At 38.0% G+C, this 18,404-nt stretch overlaps 1 protein-coding gene across 1 annotated transcript in view; it reads right to left on the minus strand.

Annotated features, from left to right (window-relative positions):
• Nucleotides 1-2,143: 2,143 nt before the first annotated feature.
• The window catches only part of SECISBP2L (SECIS binding protein 2 like), a 28,425-nt gene continuing 12,164 nt past the window's right edge, over nt 2,144-18,404 (minus strand). Inside the window, exons 7-18 of the mRNA XM_030955239.1 lie at nt 17,985-18,100; nt 16,100-16,231; nt 15,486-15,569; nt 14,501-14,668; nt 14,208-14,349; nt 12,434-12,603; nt 11,227-11,359; nt 10,076-10,238; nt 9,150-9,370; nt 8,342-8,496; nt 7,643-7,862; nt 2,144-6,699 (exon numbers count right to left, since the gene is read on the minus strand). Coding sequence (XP_030811099.1) covers nt 6,026-6,699; nt 7,643-7,862; nt 8,342-8,496; nt 9,150-9,370; nt 10,076-10,238; nt 11,227-11,359; nt 12,434-12,603; nt 14,208-14,349; nt 14,501-14,668; nt 15,486-15,569; nt 16,100-16,231; nt 17,985-18,100 — 2,378 coding nt within the window. The 3' untranslated portion in view covers nt 2,144-6,025. The remainder of the gene's footprint in view (nt 6,700-7,642; nt 7,863-8,341; nt 8,497-9,149; nt 9,371-10,075; nt 10,239-11,226; nt 11,360-12,433; nt 12,604-14,207; nt 14,350-14,500; nt 14,669-15,485; nt 15,570-16,099; nt 16,232-17,984; nt 18,101-18,404) is intronic.

Below are 18,404 nucleotides of genomic sequence, written 5' to 3' on the forward strand. Positions count from 1 at the left end.
ACCTATACCCCAAGAAAATCAATGACAGAAGAGACACCATCATACCTGCAGGCAGGAAGTCCCCAAGAGCTTGAAACAGGACTCTTGGGCAGAAGGCATCTGAAAATGCAGGCTTCCCTTGCAGGAAAAGCATTATAAAGAGTTTAATGCTCTAAACATACATTTAGGGTTCTTTTCCCTGAGAAATGCCACTTAACAGGAAGGCTTTTGCTACAGGTTTTTTTTGAAAACTGTACAGAGCCCCCAAAGGTTTTGAGTGACAACATTTATTATTGCTTTATAACTCTGCAAGAAACGAGTAACCTACTACAGCAGTACAGAGCCTTGTAGAGGCACGAAGTCGTTTTAAATTTGGTGTGGACACACATTAACTTTCCCTGTAAACACAGACTGAATTGCTGTGGGTGTGAGCAGTGCTGCTGCAGCCTCCAGAGTCTCCAGAGGAAGCCAAAGCCAAACACAGCTCCACACAGATAACTGTGGGACATGCAGTTCATGCCATGCCCCCTCTCCCATTTCCCTATGCAGAGGGACAAGTCTGATATCAGCCTTACATGGTGATTAAATTCCTCATTACTCACCAAGGCTGTATCCCTGAGGACACCACAGGAGAGAGCTGGGTGTTCCCATGGTGCCCAGACAGAGCCCCCACACATCTGCCTCGTGTGGGAGCTCCCCAGGCTTCCTGGAAAACTCCTTTAACAGCTTGGAGCACACTGGGCCCAGGAAGTGCATTCCAGCTGAGCTTCTCCTGCATCTGCTAACTCATAAAACAGCCCCTGAAGTAAAGAGCCTGCAGCTGGCAGCAGCTCCTCTGCGGTGGGTGGGTTTTGCCCAGTAGCACTTAAAGAAAAAAGCCCCGTAACAATAAACAAACAAAAAATTAATAAAGCCCTGTGTTTATTCACAATGATCCCAAAAATCTAAAAGCAAGTCCAAGGAGCTGTCCTTTTTGCTTAGTGCAGTTTGACTGACTGGGGTCTTTCCACACATTGTGGACACACAGATTCAGAAAATTCCAGCCCCATCCCTATAAACCTGGTATTGGAGAGCCCATGCTGCTGTGGAAGCACAGGCAGGGAAGTTCTGCCTGAAGGAATTTAGCAGGAGCAATTATTTTCTTGTGGTGCCTCTTTTGGTATGTGCAGAAGTGCAAAGCACCACTTAAAAACTCACCAGAGGCAAGGAAACTTGCTCGATGTTAGTGTTTCTTAAATGTTGAAGAAATGAAGAGGGAGAAAAAAAATTCAGTTTGTAAAGGCATAAGGGTAACTAATTTTTTGTCATTTCCATAGCACAGGTCACATTGTGCCACCCACTTTTTCTTGTACTTTCCAAAACTCGTATCAGTTTGAGAACAGAGAGGCTGAACCCAGACAAGAGGAGTAATTGGTGGAGTAATTCTGACTGCAAGTCATAGAACCTCCAAAGTGAGGTTTGTAACAGAAGCACTTCCACCAGAAGACAACTGCAATAGCAGAACTGAAACATGAAGTTCAGGTACACAAATGGAAACTTCAGAATTACAGGACAAAGCTTTATCCTTTTTGAAACTGCTATAGGTATTTTCACATGTGGGAGCTGCAACCCAGTTAATGACACTGTTACAGGTCACTGTTACTGACACAGAGGTGTGAGCAGTTAAACAGGGGACAACAAACAGGGAACTTCAAGTTATTTTCCAAATGTGACTCCATCCATCTCTCCAACAATCAGGGCAGGTCAAGTGAAGTTCTCATCCAGTAGAGTATGAGAGAAATCCCAGTTTTTGGAAATACCTGTGCTTATCCTTGCTCATTTCCTCTTAAGTAAAACATTATTTCCAACTCGATATTCTGGACCTACTTCAGTCCCAGGGTCTCTGAAGAAGGGTGGGTTTTTCTATCTAATATTTTTCTGGCCGGTGACACAGTGGGTGACAACAGAGGGCTGGGATCCATGTGAAAAGCCCTCTGCTCATCCTGCTTTTTGCCTCAGCCACTCCCCTGCTGTGGTGAGGGGCTCGGCTCCCTGCACAGGGCTGTCACCCCGAGTGCCACCACACACGGCTCCTCCACCCTGTGGCCGCAGTGTGACACACACCTGTCCCAGATCAACTCAGCATCAGAGTCCAGAACAAACACAGCACTGTAATAAAGCCATACATTTCTACAATCATTTTTATTAGTTATGGAAGAATCCCCACTAGTATTTACATAGTGCAAAAAAGCTGTTATTACTCCAAAAAGTATGGTAGACAGAACAGTTATCCTTCATACAGCAAAAAAGAAATGGAACAAACCCCTTCATATTGTATTTTATAATGGTTTTTCTACTACTTTAACCTAAATATTACTATAAATTTTAAGACATCGAAGATTAAACAGCTTTCCTTATTAGAATCTATTTAAAAAGTAAATTATATGAACTATTGATGAACATTTAGAACGTGGGCTGTGCCAACTGGGTTTCTACTTTCAGCATTACCATTCATTGGTGAGGAAGTTTTGGGTCAGACATTCTCATGTTTCCTTGTGTGTGGCAGGGTGAGCCCCCTGTTCCTGGTTTTTATGGCTTGTTTCTGCTGGGCTTTGTTCTGTTAACAAATTGCCATGTCTAATTTTTAAATGGCTGACACTGAAATCAACTGAACAGTTTCATTAGTTGGCACAACTTCACAAGAAATACTAAGTGACAGTTTCAGCAACAGCAGCTTTTCAAACAATAATACTTTTTTACATACATATTTAAAGTAACATTATTAAAATTTAAGCTTGTGTTAAAGAACTGGACAGAACCACATTGTGTAAGCTCCCACCCACCCATAAAGACACCTCTTAGTTTTACCAGAAGAACACCAACAAGTGCATTACTGAACATTTTCTATAATGAATTTTTAAAACACAGGTCAATACTCTCTGTCACTGTTTAGCTCCAATCCTACAACAGCCTGCACACAACTTAAGCAGACAAACAGGCCACCAATTTAAGCCAGTGGCACTAACATTCCAAAGTATGTGTGAGCAGGATCAGGGCCTTTGCCTTAATCAGACATTGCTACTTGGTCCAACTAAGGACTGAAGTTCTTCAGAATTTTTCCCTTTTACAGATTTGTAATCCATGTTTTATTATTGACAGAGATACTTAAGAGTATTTATATAAATAGGTTGTATACATAGCCACCTCTATCAGTTGTAAAGATCCCTACCCCTACCACAGATACATTATTTTTGATTTTACCAGATAAAGTAAGTGGTGAAATAATTTCTATAAACAATGCCTTAAGAAAAGTAGATTTGTTTCCCGAATAATTATTTTCACAACAAAAATATCTATACACCTATAACTACAGAAACATCTTTTCATGGGGACAGTAACAACCTGTATAAACTGCACACTTTTACACTGAAATAGAAATTCAACTACTTTTTAAAAAAATCATGGTATTGTAGAACATTTGTATGCTTTCTTCTTAAATTCTGCTGATAATAGAACCAAAATTACCACAGTGAGATACTCTCCTTAAGTGCTTCAAGTGGCAAGGAACTTCCCTAATTTCCGATGCAAATGGATCAATCCCAAAGCAATTGCAATTTCATTCTTACAGTTATTGCTTATTCCCAGCTTATCCAAAAGGAAGCACTAAACCCAGTTTTCTTTACTCAGTTTCAGTTTGCTCCCCTAAGGGTGATCTGCCACATTTTAAAAAGAAACTAGTTCCTTATTTGCTGGCAAATTGAGAGATAATTATAAGTGCTGTACCACTTTCACGAACTCTATTAAACTTGTAGCAAAATTGCAGTTAAATAGCGGGCTGAATATTACAAGACTTCTTTGATATAAATGTCAGAAAACTTTAAAATGACAGTCCAAGTTCAGAAAGACATATAAAAAGATGCGCCTCTGATGTTAATACTTCAAGATCAAAAGTTATTTGAATCACTGGCACTGAAAAAGCTAAAGGAGAAACTACAAACACCTTTGTTTTTTGATGTTCTGGCAAAGTTTTGCCCTCAGTGTACGCACTGATCTCACCTGTGCCGAGATGTGCTTACACATCCAAGGGCAAGTTTTGCTTGTCAGCAGTTCAAACACCTGTCATGTCCTAAAGCAAGAACTCTTAAAACATACAGACAGTAGAAATCTGCCATGGGGACAGTAAAAAGTTTAACATTCAGGAGGCATCATTCCTTAGTCCTTGTTTTCCTATGAAACGCCTGTTCTAACACCTAGGAGGATTACACTAAGGAGCTAAGAACGTGACACAACAGCCAGTTGTCACAGCAGCTCTCTACTGCTTATCTACATAGCATTTGCTATGCCTAGAGCTATCAAAGCATTATTTACATAATACACAGTTTCTATTATTCTCATTAGCATCCAAAAACCCAGGGCTAGATGACTTCTAAACCTGGAGTCTTATTTTCCCAGTGCAACTTCAAACACCAGCATCACTACTGCTATAAACATTGGTCCCATGTTCCTAAGTGTGGACTGAACACCCAACTCAGCTAATTTCAGTTTCCTGTGGTTTTCAGCCTACCCAGAGGCTTTTCATGCATTTTGATACAAGTGATCAAAAAATTAAGTGACATTAAAAGAAACATGTTTGCTATGGAAGTGTTATTCACGTGAGTTACTCTTTGGCTACCCCTGTGGTGAAGCTCCTGCTGCTGGCAGTTTCAGGATATCCTCTGCCAATACCAAAGATGGAAAACAGACTCCTGATGTGCAAGGTTTAGACACACACTCCATCCTCAGTCTGAAACAAATTCATCACCAGTTAATGCATTTCACTTCAGTATTCAGAACAGAACATGGAACAATTCTCTAGCAACACATATGTTTCAGAGAGGGCATATTTTTGTTTCTTCTACCTCTGCACCACTGAAATACTTCCCCAAACTACAGGGCACTTCCTCATGTCCTGGAATAACTACTTTCTTCTCATCTAGAGGTCAACTCCTAAAGCTGTTACAACTGCAAGAAGAGACAAAGAGGTCACGTTTTCAGCAGTAGTTCTTCAGATCCATCCTGGCCAGAATCACAGCATGCAGGTGAAGACAGAGATAGCCACCACATCATTCACACTTGCTGTTAAAGGATTATTGTTGCTTTTTGCAGTGTTATGCAGAATACAAAATGCAAAACAGCATTCCTGAGGTAAGTGACAGGAGAGAGAGGAAGTCATCAGTTTACTAAAAGCCCTGAATAGGGATTATGGTTAATGAGTCACTCAGTGTGGTTTGGCAGACAGCAACTGCAGAGAGAATGGGGAATTTTTGTTTAATTTTTGTTTTCTTTCCTGTTTTGTTTTGCTTTTTTTTAATGCAATATTTCTACCTTGTAAAGAAAACCTGCAAAACATTAATTGCATCCCTCTGGTTTAAAGTTTTTCTGGAATCAAAGTTATTATAGCTTATTGTAACCATTTCAGCTATCAGCAGCTTTTTAATGATGCATTCACCAAGATCAACTAAAAAGCTGCATCTATCTTAGCATAAAAATCACACACAATTTCTCTACTATTTAATTCTCATTAAGATTGCAAATGGCTTTTTCTAGGTTTTCATGAAAGAGAATCAAAATTTTCTTTTTATTTCTAGATAGAATTAGAAAGTAATGGCCAAATACACTGACAGGCCTAGTATAACACCATACCACCAACATGAACTGTTGGTAATTTGTCAGTGTTAATGTAGGTTACCTGTTTGAAAATAAGCTTAAGAGTCACAACTTCAAAGAATTTTTCTTAAAACTGGACAGTTACAAGATGTTTCCTTTTACAAAACATCAAATGAATGCTTACTGACAACTTTTCCACACAGTTTCTAATCTGGGAAATCAATACTGATTAAGAGCTAAGATAGTTTTTAAATCAAAAAAGTAACGGACAGCTACAAAAATATTGTTGTGAATTAAATACAAGTATTAAATGTTTAACAGTGCAAAATGTTGAGATGAAGCATATGGAATAATGGCTGCAACCTTTACAACAGTTAGTTTTACTATAGTTTCTAAAAAGTTCCTGAGTTCCTGCTTATTTTTACGGCATATAGATGGAATCTGTGTGTTCTTTGTTCAAAGAACTGCAGATGGTGGGTTTATGTTGAGTGTTACTTGCGTGCTTATCATTTGTCCATTCCTCCCCATCAGTGCCAGGATCAGCCTGCTCTGAGGTCTCAATTTCTTCCTCTTCACTTTGTTCAGCATTGTCTTCCTCAGCACCACTAAGGGTCTTCCCGAGCTGCAGCGTCTCCATAGTTCTCTGGGTCTCTGAAACCCAAGACTCAATTCTGCTGTTAAGCTGAACTTCTACAGAAATTGGTTCGTGGGCATAATCCTCATCATCATCATCTTCCTCCTCCTCCTCCTCTTCCAGCATTCCTGGCACAAGGGTACTGGTGGTACTGGTCATGGAGGAATTCAAAAGGTCTCGGCAGCTGCCATCCAGGGATCCTGTTTCTGTGCTCTGCTGTGAGGCCCATTCCAGGTTGTCATCTGGTTTCACCTCATCTTTGTCACCTGGGGTGGATTTTCCATGATTTGTTGCTGAGGTAGTGCCAGTTGTAGCCAGAGGTGGTTGTTTATTAAGAGTGGTTTTTTCCATTTGGCCATTACCAGCTTTTTCTGGTACTGCAGCCTTGCACGCAGACTCTCTCTCATTTTCAGAGGCCTCTAACCCATCAGATGTTTCCACCATATTTCTCCAGTTTGTTTCTACAAAGTTTGAAAGAAGTTGAAGTAGGAAATATTAATTCCTTGTACATAAAAATATTTCTCCTGAACATGCAATAACAGCCTAAATAGCAAAATGAGCTAACATTATTCTATGCTTTCTAGAAAAATTTCTACTAGAAAAAAGAGGAAGGGAAAAGGAGAGACAACAGAAAGAGCTGTGAATAACTCTGGGTTTTTACAGTACCCTAAAGCAGACATTACAAAGTTCAAAGTTTGTAACCATGAAATGTAGTACTAAGAGTAGTCAAAGGTTACTCTCAAGTATAAATTAAAAGAAGAAAATTGCCACCATCTTAAGTTATTATTTAAGGATTACTTATAAAACATTTAGCTCCTGAAATGAATTTAAGATACCACAAAAAAAAAATTTACTAAAAAGACAGCATTCTCTTTAATTCACTCTAAGACCAAAAAAAAAGGCAGCTTCTGACTTCTAACAAGTAGTCTCCCTTTTATATTCTTTTTCATCTGGGCTTAAGCAACTGGATAAATGAACTCCCCTTTGCTCAACAGCAGAATCACTCACTGCCATCTCAAGTTTAAAAATGTAAGCTACATTAAAAATGTCCTATCTTCAGAGACCTCATATTTTAGTTCCTGCTGCCATCAGTTCTTCCTCAGTCATATGATCAAGTCTGTGCTATCAGTTTTAAAACAGTTCAATAAAACTAGAGAAGCCACCTCCACTGATGTTAGACACCTGTAACACTTCTCAGGATTCGAAATTATTATTTTCTACATTTTTTCAGGGAAAAAGTTACTTATGAAATTTACTGAAAACTAGCTGATCTCTTCTTACCCCTGAACATTGTAGAATACTGTAAATTAGGAAGAATGTTTGCATCTTTAGCTACATTTCACAACAAACATAATTTGGAAAACCCCAGCTTCTATTTACAAAGGTAAGCTTTAAGCTACTTACCATATTCTTTCTCATTGACCTCAGAGATGGGTTCAGAAATAACACTACAGAAGGAGATAGCACTTGCTGCAGAAGGGTTACGAGAATGGCCCATGTGATGTGGGGCCTTCTTGACGTTCTTCAAGGCTTCTTCTGCTTGTTCCTGCTCCATTGCAGCCACCATGTCCCTGTAAGCTTTCCTGGCCTCTTCAGTCAGGGATACCAGCTTATTAAACAGATCCTAAGTACAAAGGCAGTTTTATTAGCCTTATTAGTAAGAATTACTAATAGTTTTCACTTTACATTACTCCTTTCAGTCCAAGGTATACCACACATACGAGCCTCAAGATTAGCACCAAATACCTCAACTTTAACTAAGAATTAGTTCTTCTCTGTATTAAATAATAAAAACACCACTCCAGGTGCATGCAACTTTGAGGAGATGGCCATACTTTAGGATACTCTTTTTCTTACATTCTTAAGCCTTCCAGAGAATTTCAGATCACAGTTTAAGTCTGTTTAAAATCTACATATGATGTGACTGAAGTGTTTTAGCATAGTCTCTCAGTACCATAAAAACTGAATTTCAAAGAAAAGACACCATAATACAGATGAGATCAGGGTTATTATCAAAGGCGTATTAGGTGTGCTCCAATGCCAAACCAATTCTTTACTACATAATTGTTTACTCCAGCCACTTCTGTGATTGGAATGACTCACCTCAGCACCTGAGTAGTTGAAGATGCCCACAACACTAACAGGAACCAGCTTGTTCACACAGCGGCCAAGGGCCTTGCGGCCCAGAGCAAACACAAATGGAATTTCTTGTTCCCGTGCCATGGCGATTACATTATAGAGAGCTTCATCTAGTCCACCTTGAAGAAAGCAATTTTAAATAGATGTCTAGTCACTTGAAGTCATCATATGGCATGATACAACTCTCTAATCCACTTTAACTGCAATTAGCCAGTAAAACTTCAATATACACATCAGCAGCTCCTACGTCCCAGAGGATAACACACAATGCATTTCAAGGGTAGTGAATGAGTACAGATGAAGGTGATATTCTGTATTCTCTATTAGTCCTGCACACAAACCAGAGTTTCACAGGTCTTTTCTTAAGAGAGCTTTGCTATTCTCCTATCTCAGGAAGCCTCTGTTTATAATTCTGTTAGCGGCAAAATGCTTTGGTTGGCTAACTAACAATTCATGTTTTTCTTAAGGAATCTTCCTAAAAAGCACCCAGAGCTCAGGACTCTCTGCAAGGTGTATTGAACACAGAATGACATAACACAGAGTAAATTTCAGTTCTACAATATCTATTTTTCTTTAAGCTTTTCACCCTCATGAACAAGTTTCTTCCAGAATGGAGCAGAAAAGAATAAATGTGGAATGGCAATTAGCCAGTTGAGACTGGAATGTAACATCATGCATAATAACAAATGCTTCTAACCTTGCTAATTAACACATTTAATCAGCACAAGAAAACTGAAAAGAGCCAAGTGCACCATGTTTTTATCATTTATACCTTTTGACTGAATTTTTTCACAGTTGGGGGATATGATGACACACTTGATCTTGTTTAGTTTCATGTGTTTTGTAACCTCACGTAACCCCATGACAAGTCTCCTTCTGGCTTTGGCTCTCGTGGGATCCTTTTGGTAAATCCTCTCCTGGAAGCTGACAAGCTCTTGCAATAGCAGAGTCACACACTCATCTATTTCTTTACTTAGAACTTGGTTACAGTATCTGTCAATTCAAAACAACATGGACAAGAGTCAGCATTGCTACTTCACAAATGTTAGCATAACCAATGTCTCACCCTGCCTTTTGCAAATGAAAATAATTTTACTTTCTCAGAACAGTTATTTAACTTTTACTAAAGTCACAACAAGGATTTAGAAATCAGACTGCAAACTGTGAGTTAAAAACACATCCATAAAAAAATTTGTATTTGTAGTAATATCCCTTACTTCAAGAAGCCAATCAAAAATAATATTCAAAATATAAACAAATACTACAATAAGTGCCACAGCAATTTTCTTCCACTTAATTTAGTACATTACAAAGATACATTAACAAAAAAGCCCTAACACATTAAGAGGTACTATTACAGTATTTTAAGCATTCCTAAGTATTCCTTCCTTTCCCATTCAAAGCATACATAGCCTTCCTTCAAAAACTATTTTTCAGAGAAGACTCCCATCTTGCTTATTTGCTGTGGCAAGAAAGAAAGTCTCAAGTGAGTGTTTGTTCATCCATACACACATTTGTGTGCAAACACAAGTGATCCATTTAGGGGAAAAAAAAGAAAATACTTGCAGAACCTTCTATTTCTGAAAGGGAAGCTTATGTTCATTAAGCTCTTAAGTCTACTAAATCTATCCACACTTGAAACACAAGGGTGACTGAAGTGCAAGTCTTGAATTTATATTAAAAAAGCAAAACTCTTACTCTCTGAATCTCTTGCTGTGAATTTTGGTTATTGCAGAAGATGCCATTGGACTGCCTATTCCAGAACTAGCAGGTGAACCCTGTGACACTGGGGTCATGCAGTATGGAGAATTCTGACTTGCTGGAGAAAGTGAAGTATCACTAGGCATACTCAGACCAGTTTCTGAAAGGCAATTTTTAAACATTTACAAATACATTTTCAATGTGAAAGAAACAGAACCACACTTCTTGTGTTATCACTCCCTTACTTTGTCCAAATTCCATTTTGAAAACACTAAGCATTATTCTTCCCTCCCCTTCTGGAAGGGTAGGGGAAAGGGGAGAAAACAAACTAAACACACATACACCACTCAGCATGAACTGGATAAATAACCACTATTTGAATATTCATTAAAAAATATCTTAAGCTTACTTTGGGAACTTGATAAAACAGACGAAAAAACCTGTTTAAATGTTATTACTTCTTCCAATAATTCCTTACTATTTATATATATAAAATACTCAACTAACTTATTTCTAAAATGTCTGGGATTTTCCCACTCTAGTCAGACAGGTCCATTCAGAAGAAAAAGTTAAGAAGAATTACATGTAGAATCTTGACAGACACCTCCTTCCCCCCCACTCCCACTGCCCCAAACATGTTGGAGACATTTGAAAACTCATTGAAGTTTCTCAGTTGCTCAGGGCTGCTGCTGCAAATTGACAATTCAGAAACTGAAGCTGACTGACATGTTCAACAAACTGGAAAACTTTATTTACAGTTTGCAACTTCTATATCTGGAAAACTTTCAGTATGTTCATCATCAAAAAGTACTGTGATCAGTACTTTTAACCATGCTATGGCTCCTGTCAACATAGCATGGTTGACAGGAGTCACATTTTTCTTGCTTATCAAAAGTACTATCAAGTCTGACATGTGGTGGGAACACCCACTTGAGATGATAATTAAAATGCTGTATGGAGATCATGTACTGAGAACCCACAGTGTATTGAGCCTTCCACAACTGAGGGACAGATAAGAAGAGAAACGTATTTTATGTTTCTCTTCTTATGCCAATTGTGTGGCATAAGAAGAGAAACATAAAATATCAGAATAAGCAGATTTAGTATAGCTGAGGGGGAGTGATGGGCATCTAGAGACAGAGACCAACCTTCCTGAGAGGCCAGCTCCTGAGACTGGTCAGCAGTCAAGTTTAAATGAGCCTCTTTCTGTTCATCAGAACCCAGAAGGCTGTGGTCAGCTGACAAACGGCCTTTCTTCTCTTCTCTCTCTTTCAAAATAATCTAGAAACAAAACCAACAGCTGTCAGCATCTGAAAGTTAAATATATCTGTAAATAAAAACAACCCTTTCACTGAACATAACACAATGTTAAGTAAGTTGTTTTGAACCTTATTACTCATGCCAGGTTAGAAACCCTGGAAATCATTTCAGTTTCCTCTTTGATCACAAAGAATATTTCACTGCAGCATTATACAGATGGTATACTCAACACTCACACACTTCTACATAAATAGTACTTTCAGTAGTTTAAGTACTTTTACAGCTTCCTTTCTGATACATAACATGCACTTATTAACAATTCCTCATCCCTGTGCCTGTAAAAGAATACCTAATGCAGGCATACCAATCATGAAGCACCTCAATAAAGACAACCCTTTCTATAAAAGAAAGGACATGGATATCCTGGTATTACTCTAATTTTTAATAGCAAAAACATAAAAGCCTTGACAACAAAGAGTTTAGAAAACTCCTCTGAACAGGTGAATTCCTCTAACACAGACCACAGACCAGTCAGAAAAAGGCCTGCATTTTTAGGGGTCACTTTTTTATATTTTACCTTCTGATCTCCATATATATACTGTATTCCTTCTGCACATATCTAGCTTATGACTGCATGAATATAGATATATACAAGCAATTAATATTATTTCTAAGTTTACTCAAAAATTGTGGGTTTGCTTCAAGTTCTTTACCCATATCTATAAAAAGGAGTAAGAAAAACTAAGGTTACCATACTAAATTGCACTACAGACTAGGAATCAGCCACATGAAAAAACTACGGAAGCTTTTCCATGTAAACTAGTGCCTGTAGTTAAAGAAAGAAAACACCCTGTCAATCTGTATTGAGATACATTTTTATTAACTTCAACTGATTATGCAGATACCAAAGTTATGTTACATGTCTAGATCCAAAGCAGAAGGCACCAGTTTAACAGAACTGGAGGCAGAAGCTCATAATTCCCTTGCCCAATGCTCATGGCAAGTAGTCCTCAACTGAGAGAACAACAGGGTTTTTTTAATATTATTTTTGAAGTATGAGTGTGGCTCAACACACTCCAAGGTTGGCACATTTACCTTTTTAAGTGCTGTAGGGCGTTTCAGTTTTGCAATCTCTCTCTCTTTTCCTCTCTTCACTTTTGGGGCTGTTGAATCCAAAGGATTAAGGCAACCCATAGAGGGCTGTCCCTTTGTAAAGGACTTTCTGCTGGCAGATTCTTTGGTATGAAAGGGAGCAGCACTGCCAACTAAATACAAGGTAGATATTAGTTTCACCAAAAGCCATGTCAGCTTTATTTCAACGCTGTTTTCAGAATTTCCACTGATGAATTCTCTAAGTAGATTTTCCTTCCTTGGAAAAAAAGCAGTTCATAATGACAGGAAAATTACATCATCAGATATTGTTGCTTCCAGATGGTTTTAAGCTTTCCTCAACTTAGCCTCATGTTTTAGGAAACTGTGGATTCCAGGAATTATTTTCATAAATGGTATGGGGTCTCTCTCAAAGGACTACATGTAGCTTTATTAGTTAGATGATTATGGTAAGATAAATTGCAAATATTTATCCAAACGTTGATTTTCAGTTGTTAAAGACTTGAATAGTTGAGAGGACAAAACAGATGAGAAAGTGCAGTATGTAGTTAAGTGGATCTTTTGCCAGAAAGAATAAAACAAGTGCTGTCTCCAATGGAAATGCCAACAGTTCTTTGCTGAGCTTTGTTTGATATAACCTTGCCAACTTGAATTAATGTTTGAACACTGCTGAAACTCAAAGCAGGTAAAGAAACCAACACACCAGAAAGAAAAGGGTAACTATGTGCATAATGATGGACTCCAGGCTACATACAAGAGCTTAGGAATCAGATTGGCAGGGTTATAATAAGTAATTACAAAAATGTCAAGTCTGCATTTGGCAGCAAGTATTAAAAAAACTAATGTTGTGTTGATACAGACATAGGAAAAAAGCATAATTAAGCCATTGTATACATTCATGATGGAACTATAACCTAATCTGTGTATGTCTGATCTTATTTTTAAAAGAATACAGTAGAACTACACAAAAGGTATAGAAAAAGAAATATGGATTCTCAGAAAAGATCCTTCCAGAATTAAATAACTAAATAGACGAGGACTCCTCAGAGACCTGACAGACATCTGGGAATCAGAAGAGGAAAGAAGGGAATGACTGCTCAGTCTTTGTACTACGAAGGCTTTGAAAGCTAACAAAATTTTGAGTTGCAGCACAAAAAAACCCAATACTGACCTCCATCCCAAAAAAACACAGCAGAAAGAAAAGTTTCTCTACACAGGATGTAGTAAGGTTGCAATTCATTGCCATTGGACATTATGCACGGTAAAAGCATAAGGTAAAAACAATGGACAGTTTAAGAAACAAATTTGTTTTGACTAAGCCTTGGGTCAGGAGACCTTGAACTATAAACAGCAGAAATGAGAAGAATATTTTAGTGACGTATCCCTCCATATCACAGTCAAAGGTATCCCCTCTTTCAAAGAGTATTTTATAACATCTTTAGTAGAGATGTTCCTTTCACGTACTCATTTCAGCACTGAATTACTCTCAGGACACAACTGAGTTTTGAATAGCAGATCTTCTTAAAAGACATCTGGCCTCAGCTCTAGATGAATTTTCATCACTGTGTACAGCAGCTCAGAGGATGATAGCACAGGTCATTTATTGAGAAATGCATTAAAAATCATCTTCCCAGGTTTTTATCATGCTTATATTCAACAGCTAAAACTTGATAGAAAGAAAAACATTTAAGACACTCAGATCAATCACATTCATGTTGGCACAAAGTGTATTTAGTGTTGTCAGGCACATTAGAAATACCTGTGTAAGAGAGAGGCCTGGTGTTGGTGATCTGACGAGCTTTCATTGCTTGCTGCTGCTTTTCAAGAGCTGCTAACATGTCACCCAAATCCAACTGAACAGGGGTCTTGCTCTTCTTTCCAGCTGCTTTTGATAAAGCCTCCTACAACAGCAACATCACATACAGTAAATACAAAGAAATGGTGCCTGCAACATTCTTTACAAAGGATTACTGCTATTAGAGATTATGAGGAGCAACAGATAACTAATCCTCCTCTTGACCAAGTGCTGGGGGTGGGCAGGGTGCTACACACTTGAAGTTTTTTCTGTTCCATGCTTATCTCTGAATACTCTTGAGCTGTTGCAAGTGCTGCAGCCAAGGCCTTCTTCTTCTGACTTTTTGCACGCTTTGGTACAGAGGTTGTAATGGGAATTGGAGTTTGGACTATATTGATTGGAGAATTCTCTGGTAAGTCATCCAACTAGAATTTTAAACAAAATGCAAAAAAACCACAGTTAAAAGACCTTTCTCTACAGACCACCAAATATGGGGCATTTCAGAAATCAAATCACCCAAGGTTTTGATTACCAGTATGACATCCTAATTAATTACAGCTAGATGACACAAGCTAATAAGCAAGTTAATAAAACTACTTTATATTTCATTTTTGTACAGGAAAGCCATTCTATTTAGCTCCAATGATGGCTTCAGAAGGTTTTCCAATCTGATTACTAAACAATTTTCCCCTCCCTAAGATTTCACATAGGACTTGACTTTCCTGGAAAGGAGCCAAATAGATTAAGCAGTCTATAGGCACAGGTCTGTAAGAAAATATTTAAGTAGATTACATACTAAAAAAAGTACCTTTCCAACAACTGTTTCCACAGCCTTAAAGCAGATGCAGTTTGAAACTAAAGAAACTACACAAACTGTAATTATTTTGAAAAACTGACACCATTACTACATATTTGCAGATTTAACAGTCTTAAGAGATGTCTGCATGAAAGCATCATGATCCAGCCTGGGACAGTCTGTGATACTGAGTGTCTGCAACATGTATCTTACAATCTCATTAAAAGAGAAAAATCCTGAAGTTGTGTTGTTGGTTTTTTTTAGGATGGGTTCCCTTCACCACTTATTTTAAGTGGCATTTCTTTAGCATCCAAGACTGGTAACACAAACACCCCAAGATCATCACAATTACTGCAATGTAAGTCTTGTAGCAGAGATTCACAAAAAAATTACACAAACTGAACAGTCTCAAAATAAAAGCTTTGCAAAAGAAAACAAATACTTACAACTTTGGGTGAAATCTTCTGTTGGATGCTACTACATTTGCTGCTGCCATTGTCACTATTTAACTCTGGAAACTCATCTTCATCCTAAAGAATACAGAAGTTAAGAATAAAAAGGATGGAACCAAAGTCACCTGAGAAGCATCAACTGACACTGCTTAAGGTAGCAAAACAAACTGCATCCTTAAGTCCCACACAAGCTAGAAGGGATTACGTGACACAAATAGAAAATAATGAAAAATTAGGAAAGCATTTCTGTATACAAATAGTATATTTTTAAGAAAAAATTTATTTTTTACACCAAAATAAAAAATCCTATTACAACTAGAGGGGATAAGCCAGCAAACACACCAATTTTTATTCATAAGTGAACAGAAAAAGTTATTTGAAGGCTGCTTATTTAATTTGTCAACTACAGTGTTCTAAATTACAGCACTTTCCACAACACCCAAATACAAGTCTCTTTCTGTACACAATGCAAGGATCATCTAATAAATTAGTGACCTTGACTGTACATCTTGGAGCCAGATATTTTGTAACTTCCCATTGAGAACATCACTTATTCCACACAGGACTGGCATTGCTACTACGTGGAAAGGGTTTTCATATACCAGTACCTCAAAATACAGAGGTTCAGGGCTCTGCTCTGCCCTGCTCCCCTGGCTCGTAGCTAAAGGTTTTTCGTGTCGTTTCTGCAAACTCTGCATTCTTTCTGAAGACGTGCTGTGCTCTCTGCATCTGAAACCAGACTGAAAAACACAAATGTGATTGGCATTTTGTAATTTCAATATTTCAAGCCATGTACGTGCACGCACATAAAGCTTTCTCATCCCTGCTAATCAGCAACTAGGTAGAGCTTTTAGAGGATAAACTGTGCTTTGGTGTTGTGGATTTTTTTGTGGGGCTCTCTTCTTGGTTGTCTTTTTCTTTAAAGCCTGCACAAAAACTCTATAGACAGTACCAGATTATTCCTCCCCCTCAAGACAATTAATCTTTATATTTGTAACTTAAATAGAAAGGTTTCTTTTGGCCAAATATGAAGAAACTCAGGAGCTGCTGGTGACTAACAGCCATGAACCCTGAGGAACTGTCTGTAACCGTGATCACTCCAAAGAACTTCCTCCCACTACGTAATTATTCTGCATGCAGTTACTGCCTTTTCAACATTCTCTAAAGGCCAGAGACAGCAGCATAGTGGTATAGGCATTCTTCTGTTTATTATGTGACAGGTTGGTGGGAACCTACGTGTGAGTTGGCAAAAACCAGTGGATTACTTGAATTTCACATTTATACTTACCTATTTATCAAGAAAATTTCCTACAGACCTCATACCAATTTAGTTTCAACAGAAAATAGTTTCTAGGACAATTCTGCCTTGAGGTACAGTGAATTTGGCTGAGGCAGCCTCATTTAAAACTTTTTGTGCCAGCTTTGTTTTTAAGTATCTAAAATAGCTGCCAGATTCAGAGCCTAAACTGTGACTGGATGAAAGAAATTCTGGTTCTTCCTGCTCTCCCCCAATGCCATAAACTAACAATAGTGGCTTCCAAAGCCTCTGATTTGACAGCAGGTTATAAAAAGATTCAGAACTGCTACACTGCCAGATACAAGCATCCACAAACTTCATTCTATAATAAACCCACAGTTACCAAACAGGAAGATTCAAGACAATTTAAGAATTCCATCTAAAAACCTAAACAGGCCAAGCTGGCTCACATATGTTTGCACAAACAGGCATGTTTATACAAAGCTCCCACTTGGAGCTCAGATTTCTTGTCTGCCATAACAGAATTCAAGCAAAACCTATGTTCAAACACAGGAAAATGTTTCAGCATTCTTTGAACCCCTCTGGATCACCTGCCCCAGCAAAATCTCTCAAATTAGGAAGACAACCTTCTCCATTCTCCTCACATACTAATAGCAGAAATCCTGTCCCAATTTGAAGGAAGTCTCACAGAAAGATATTCAAGCTTCAGCATAAAAGAATTTTAAGCCATTAAGAAATAATAATAAAATGTTTAAAAAATGGTATGCTAATGTAAATTTTAAAAAGTTTTGAAGACAACAGGAGTGAGAACACAGGATTCTAGTTCACCAACACATCAGAATCTTTCTTTAGAAAGTTTGAGAATTTTTTTTCTTCTGAAGTGTGAATGGGTCAAAAACTGAACTAACTTTTCTACATCCACACTATCGTCATTTCACAGGTTGCTTTATATATCCAATGTTCTTCCTAGGCAGATACAGATAAAGCACAGGCTATAGGCAGAGAACTGTCAAGGACATTATATTTTATACATCTATATATATGATATAGAGCTAACTTACAAAACATACCAGTTAGAAATGAGCAAATGTGCAACTAGACTTTAAGGTTAACTTTCTATACTGTTTTCATTAAATAGCTTCTGAATGTTAATTTTATAATTCCCTCCAAATTCCTTATTTCCCCATATTTTAAAAAGCCCCAAATACTTCAGTTGAGAACCATTAGCAGCATACCTGTGGATTATTTCTTTGCTCAGCTTGTCTTCCACCTCTAGAAAAGGTTGGAGTTTTTTCAATCCAAGGTTTTTTTTGAGTTGCTTGGGAATTTACATTAGTCCAACCTATACCAGCTGAAAGAGAAGTGCCATCTATGAAAAACTGAATTAGTATCCAGAACATATCATAATGATTCATATGCCACCAGAGCTAGGAACACAGTCCTGATACAAATAAAGTTCTTGGAGAAAGTCTAATTCCCCTGTGACAACACTTCCGTAGCTATTCTCAGATGCTGGCAGTTACCTTTGTGGAACATTCAAGCTGCCAAGAACTGATCACCACAAAGCAGTGAGAAAGGAAATCTCAGGTTCACATCCATACCAATTTCCATTCAGTCATAAATAGCAGTCCCTGGTATCACCTACTATTTCCAGA

The sequence above is a fragment of the Camarhynchus parvulus genome, chromosome 10 (assembly GCF_901933205.1).
Source record: "Camarhynchus parvulus chromosome 10, STF_HiC, whole genome shotgun sequence".
Taxonomy (NCBI): domain Eukaryota; kingdom Metazoa; phylum Chordata; class Aves; order Passeriformes; family Thraupidae; genus Camarhynchus; species Camarhynchus parvulus.